The sequence below is a fragment of the Rosa chinensis genome, chromosome 5 (assembly GCF_002994745.2).
Source record: "Rosa chinensis cultivar Old Blush chromosome 5, RchiOBHm-V2, whole genome shotgun sequence".
NCBI lineage: Eukaryota > Viridiplantae > Streptophyta > Magnoliopsida > Rosales > Rosaceae > Rosa > Rosa chinensis.
The window spans coordinates 1,669,754-1,676,818 of NC_037092.1; the positions used below are offsets into that span (position 1 = coordinate 1,669,754).

The following is a 7,065-nucleotide window of genomic DNA, read 5'->3' on the forward strand; positions in this document are numbered from 1 at the left end:
TTTGGTCAAGATTCTGTCCGAATTGAGTGAAAAAGAGAGCTCATAACTTGAGCATCTGGGCAGGTTCCTCTGATAATGAAAGAAGTTTATGAATGTAAGTATGAACTAATGAAATTCATGATCCTTGAATTATTTCAGTTTGTATTGGCTTTTCCTATTCGAATATGTCTGCATTTACTTGACCCTAAATCATTCACAAGGACAGTTCATTGGCATTAACATACTCAAAAAATATCAATCTATGATCGATATAAAAGCAAATGAGAATAAATCGACTCTTCAGGGTGCAAACAAGTATAAGCAATACCCAAGAACAAAGTATTTTCATCAAGTAAAACCTTCTGCGTCCACAAGGTAAATTTTCAAGAAATTTCACTTATTTTAAAAAGCATTAAAAGTTTAAACCCATCTCCACTATTGTTTCAGTAAACTAAAACTCACAAACCACAAGGCCAAAGCTTGCTCCCTCTGTTATAGGATATATAATGATATTCCACAAACATTACACCTCCATTCAGAGGATAGAAAGAATGATGAGGATTTTAAAAGAAACTAAGCTTTGAAAGGAAGTTTCTAATTTGGAGAATTTTATCCTCGTTGGAAGCTCCTCACTTGGCCTAACGATTTCTTTCTAGTTTCTGATCCCAATATGTACAACATTGTCTGGTGCTTCTTCTACGGAATTATGTCCATCGGGTAGCAGCCAAGAACACGAAGAAAACTTGCAAATTCCTGTACCCAAAAAACAAGTCCTTAAATCACTACCATTGCGTCATTTGTTCGCTTTTATTACTAGGCGGTGAGCAGTTGTAAACAGTGTGAGAGAGATTATTTCTAACAAATCAGTACAAAACACGTCTTTAGAAGCCAAGCAACGTGAATAACATCTATAACAGACTGACCTGCAATTGTCCCAAAGCATTTTGGGCACGGGGATCTGCCATAGAAGCTTCGAAGTCAATGTAAAAGAGGTAATCGAAATACCTGGCAAAACAAATCAGTCAGTTTTGTAAAATGGGGGCTTTTCTTATTTTTGCCATGTCTAGTTCTGTAAATACCCAAATCTAGAATCCTCTCATGACTCCAAATCTAAGGTTCTTCATCTTAGTTTTGTTCTTATAATATGCATAAAACAGTAACAACTCAATCAGTATTCTGATTTTTATTTTTTTGTGAATTAGTTTCAGTGTGAATGTGTGATTGGGAGCTTTCTAATGGACTAGTCGTATGCACTCACTTGGCACTTCCTTCATTAGAATCATCAACAACCCTTAATGGACGTTGTTTTTGGGGGCGACTTTCAATCTGAAATTGCTCCAAAACAGGAAGATATGAGTAAAAGATATAATTGTGAAAACAGAATAAAAGAGAAAATTTTAACTGAGGTTACCTTTGTCAAATTAATGCCCCTAAGTGCAAACACTGCTAAGGCTTTGAATAGTACACCAGGACCTTCTTCTAGAGTGAAAACAACGCTTGTCTAGGAACAAAGTTTATACATAATTCAGTACATTAATGAAAAACATGTATAGATGTAAATAGAAAATAAAGCATTAAACCTTATATTGCCGCTCAGTTCCTGGCATTATTGGTTCTCTTGCGAGTATCAGAAAGCGAGTAATATTATCGTCATCATCCTGTCCAGTGCAATGCAGGAGTAAACTGAATTAAGATGACCTTTATATTTCACAACTGACATCTTAAATTCTTAATTAAAAAGTAAATGCTATGTAGGATCGTAGCAATGAACAGAGGGTGATGCAGCTTTGCTCTTTGCAAGCAACTTTAATGAAATGTAAATGCTCCAAGCAAAAGCAGTTTAGACGTGTAACTCAGGAAAACTTGGAATGCATTGCTCTACAGACACCATGTTCAACTAAATTCTTGACATATTGGTAAAATAAGCCAACCCAGATCTGTACCATCAATACCAAATTGATAATACAAACAAAAAGGCAATTTTTACCATATACTGAACCCAAAATATGAAGAAATATATTTGAAAGAAGTCTTTACTTGAACTTTATCTGCAAGAATCTGAAGCCCATAGATTTCTGCAGCTCGAGAACTTGCAACAGCACCAGCATCTTTTAGGCCAGTTGAGGCCACCATCTGTACAATATGTCAGTCATTAGATTTTGAACAGCTTTTATGCCTTTCAAAGTGTACTTTGATGGAATTTAGATAAAAGCAATGACAACCTGCGCAGCAAGAGCAGTGTCATCGGTACTGACTCGGATGATGCCTAAGCTGCTTAGTGTCATCTCACATTGAGCAAGAGCCTGCAAGCGCAAATATCCGCAACAAAACTTTGAAGACCTGGGTCTTTCATTTCAAAGATTAGATTGAACATATGCATGCATGTGAAAAGCTACTTGGTGCCAATCCAAATTTTGAGCACCAATCCAACCAAATAGAAGGTAACCAAAAGGTGCTAGATCTAGAGTTTTAACCCAGTTCTTGACAGTTTTGAACCTAAGCAAGAAACTACAATTCCAGAAATCTTGGTACTTGAGGTTACATAATATGAGACGAACCATTGTGGAGGACCTCAACAGAGGAGAATTATAAGAATATTGAATATTCTCAGTGACAATCACTCTTGGAACAAATATAAATGGTTACATGGAAACCTTTTATTAAGCGGAACTATCCATCCCGAATATTAGCTATCGGGTAGAGTCTTTTTTTTTTTTTTTAACCATTCTAGGAAGCTTTTAATGCAGCAAATGAGCATTGGCACAATGATTAGCATTCATACCATATGTACAGGACACGCCAGACAATACATGCATCAAATAAAAAAAAGAATAAAAATAATAAGTGAAAGACCAACCTGAGGATGGCTTAGAACACGTTTTAGTTCCTCTTTCCTTGCACCGGGCAATCCCAAGAGGCAATGGTTCACTAGAAGTTGTACCTCTCCAACTATGTGCAATCTATGGCGAAGAAGCAAGTCATAATTACGGTGGATGCTTCCACCAACAGAATTCTCAATAGGAAGAACTGCTTTATCCACTAACCACAGTTCAACGGCCTGTTATATAAAAAGTAACTAAATCACAATCAGTTAACATGATTGAAAATATTCAATTGAAATCACAAAATAAATGGTTGAAAATTCAGTCAAAGATTGGTTAACCTTAAATGCAGCTTCAAACTGGTCACATGGAACAGTTTCACACTTCGGGTAAGCTTTTAGGGCAGCAGCCTCACTATATGCCCCCGGTAACCCCTACAACACGCAATAATTCTAGCATTACAACAAAAAGAAAACAGAAACACCAAACAGAATGCAACTAATAAGAAGGGCTACCTGATAAGCAACTCTAACTTTTGAACCATCATCTGGCGAAGGAGAAATATCAGCTGCTGTCAATGGTTCTGCAATTAATCATGTTCAACCTTTGAGGTGAGAGAATGGAAAAATTGTAAGAAAAGAAACAAATGATCGCAGCATGAAGCAAATTACTAGGCCACAGTAATATACATGATTGCAAGGGCTTTGACATATTTTGGACCTGAAATAGGTTCGAATTTATATCTAATCAAATTTGCTTCATATATGCAGGTCCTATGTTTTCCCAGAGAGCCATTCTGAGAATCCTATTTCCAAGAGTGAGTGAAACTTGGGGGTATATCATATTAGCTCTGTGGTAGTGGAAATTCTTCTTGTCCTCACATTTTATGTCATAAATTAGAGATGCATTTTGCTCTTAATTCATTTCATAAAGTTTCTTAATTTCTTTCAATTCAGTCCATTCGAACAGAATTTATGTATAGCATTGAAAACTAAAATCAAATCAAAACTTCTTCATGATAAATGCTTGAGTAAAAATATCTATCATACGAAACACAAAGCCGCTAGTATTTATTCTACATTGCCCCAACAATTAGTCATAGTTTAACTCTCTTTTACACCTTTCAAATCTCTACTGATTGCAAAACACCATTGCATGACAATCAAACATCAAATGAATTAAACAAACCACAAAGTTGAGATCTTTTTCGAGTAAACTCACTAGGAAGAAGGTTCATATCCTTGTGAAAACCCGTAGACTCATTATCCTCAACCCTCTGAATTGCTCCTGCGGATTCCATCCCTGGCAAATTTGGCTTCTCATCTTCAACTGGGGTGATAGCTTTGTGAGCCAAAGAAACCCCCAAACTGCAACATTCCCATTTGCGCAAACTCAAATTCAAACCCAACCCAGAACGATTAGACCTCAAATCTGAAATACCCTGATGAGAATAGGGGGTTTTAGCACAACTCCAGATAGAGCCACCCTTCACAGCCATCACCAAAATCCCCAAAAAAAACTCACAAAAGAATACAACTTTGAGGCAAATCCAAGCTTATAAGAGAAAGGGTGTGGTTGGTGGGGGGTTTGTTGGATGAAACCCAGTAGCACATTGTCAAGGTGACAACAATGGTGATGGGTATTTGGACCCCACAAGAATTGTAACCTATGTAACGTTCAGGGAGAGAAATAGAGAGACCGACAAGTCACACTGAGCTAAGGGAAAAGGGTTTTTAGGAGGTAGGTGAGCAGAATGTTGTTGGCAACACTCTACCTGGGTTAGTAGAAATTATAAAAACAAATGAGAGAAGGGAAGCTGAGGGGGGTTGGTTCAGAAGCATCTAGCCACCATTTGAATGCATTCAGACTATTTATGGAAGGCTCTTTTCTCTGACTGGACCATAAAATCTTCTACATTTTTGTGTGAAAGAGGAGGTTGAGAGAGAGAGAGAGAGAGAGAGGAAAGGGAAGCTGTGAGGGTTGTGTGACTTGTTGTGGGGCAAATTTGGGCCAAGCCAGTCGGTGTTTCTTAGTTCATATGAGTTGTTTATCCAATGGTTGATGGAGATGGAGAACCCAACACTGTGGGTTAGTAAATGGAGATCCCACTTCTTCATGGTGAAATTCGTTTTTGTTTTTGACAATTTTAGTCTCTTCCACCATTGTAGTAATTGAGGTCTCTCATGGCGGTTTATCGGAGTTTTATATGAGACGTGACAGTGATGATTGACATAACGGTTAAAATAAAAAAGACAGTATTTGAATTTGATGACGGTCATTTATTTCTTCTAAAAACGTGACATCTTTTGATCTGAGTGACGTTATTACAACTTTTATAATGTTAATCTCACTCATTATTCATCGTAAACACTGAGTTATTGAATCAATCTATAACATTGGAGAGAGATTTATGCAATGTTGTTTCCAAAACTTGTCACGTGATAATGAGTAATATAACGGTTGAGTTAAAAGCTGAAAAACCACTCTATTAATGTAGACGTGTTGCAAATTAATTTGATTGATATTATTATTACAACTTCCAAAACTATGCTCTCATTATTATATTCCTCGTAGATATGGTTAATATCTCAATGTTGAAAAAGTGTTTTTTACTATCAAGATAACTCAAAGCTAATCTTTTTCCATAATTTTATGGACACATTCTTGCAATGCAATGCTTTTTGAGTGTCTTGCGTCTATAACCTCCCACGTGACTATATTGAGGACAAAACGCTCCAAAAATTTGAATTAGCTTGTTCTTTCCTTTATTACTACCGACACCAATCTTTTATTTCTAAAAATAATTTAAAGTTTATCTTTTCCCGTAATTTTATGTCTATGTTCTTGCAATGTAATATTTTTTTAGGAATGAAACGGAGGTGAGCAATATGAGTTTTGTTTGTTTAAAAGACGAGACTAAAGTATGGGATGCAAATTTGACTCTTACACCATCACCTGTCATATCAATATATCATATTGACCTCATCAAACTTAAAGGTGAGGACACCTACAAGTACTATGCTAAAATGGTATATCTGGCTAAGGTATCATAATGCTACTATTTTGTTGCATTGCTGGTTGTACATTAACACACATGACTTATTCTCATTATGATATGCCAATGAGCTGGGTTGTAATTAACTGCCCATAAATTAATACAGCTTGAAAATCAAGACCAAAATCTATGGTGGTGTCATACTTTTTTTTTTTTTTTTTTTTAAAATATGAAAATGCATTACAACGACAATCCCTTTGGAATTTCTAAAAATGATTTATTAAAGTACAGGTAGTAATTGTAGCTGGTAAACATAGTCATAATGAGAGTAGAAAGTCAAGATTTTGCTTCTGGTTTAAGCAAAACTCAAAGGTTTTGGTTCACACAATAATGTCTTTTCTTACCAACCCCATGACCCTTGACTTCAAGCTTCATGGGCTTTGAACGCTATTGGCACTTTGTGGGTTTTATGGGCCTGAATCTAAATGAAGAAATTCGAGCTTTTCAGTTGGACAGACAGAAGAGTGACTTTGATAGAGAGTGAAGCCCAATCAAAGGTATGTCTAGCGATGTATCTTGGTCTGTTCGTTAAGGGTGTGAAGACAATATGTATGCTGAACTGGTCTAAAAGATTCAAATAAAGTGAGAAGGCGCGATGAAGATGTTTGATAAATCAAAAGACAAGGCACGAATAACGCAATCCTAACATACAGATCAAACTTTTTCATCTTGAGATCAATGGAGAAATTTTTTTCAACCCACCATTAGGTTTGTTAAGGGCATAGGTAGGGATGACAAAAATCCCCAGGGGGACGGAGCTCTATTGGATACCCGCCCCTAATGAGGAGAGAATTCGGAGACAAATGGGGAACCCTCTATCTAAGATTGGGGATGAGGCGGAGATATTATTGTGATCTCTATCCCCAAACCCGCCCCAATAATATATACATATATTTAACTTATATATATTTTTTAATTTATTGTTTATAATATAAATCGTAAATATATACATTTATTACTTTACTTTAATAGCTACATTTTTATTTAATGATGTTTTGACTTTTGCACTCACTGAATTATTATTTATGAATTTAATCATATTTTAAAGGGGTAATTCCCGCATACCCAAAAATCCTTGGTATTTTTCCCAACTGCCCAACACTTTGGTATTTCACTATTGTCAAAAGACAAAGACTAACAGGGATAGTTTTAACAAACAAATGCCATCTGTATCCTATGTTGACCTTAGATTCTTCTACCGTTCTATTC

The 7,065-nt window shown here is 36.1% G+C and overlaps 1 protein-coding gene across 1 annotated transcript; it reads right to left on the bottom strand.

Annotated features, from left to right (window-relative positions):
* Positions 1-297: 297 nt before the first annotated feature.
* On the bottom strand, positions 298-4,813 carry LOC112167483 (arogenate dehydratase/prephenate dehydratase 1, chloroplastic). Its single transcript, XM_024304507.2, has 11 exons — positions 4,023-4,813; positions 3,317-3,384; positions 3,143-3,235; positions 2,837-3,037; positions 2,202-2,282; positions 2,017-2,112; positions 1,560-1,637; positions 1,391-1,480; positions 1,238-1,305; positions 903-984; positions 298-732 (listed from the first exon to the last, which is right to left on the bottom strand). The coding sequence occupies exons 1-11, from the start codon at positions 4,297-4,299 to the stop codon at positions 676-678; spliced, it is 1,191 nt and encodes a 396-aa protein (XP_024160275.1). The 5' UTR covers positions 4,300-4,813; the 3' UTR covers positions 298-675.
* Positions 4,814-7,065: the final 2,252 nt, after the last annotated feature.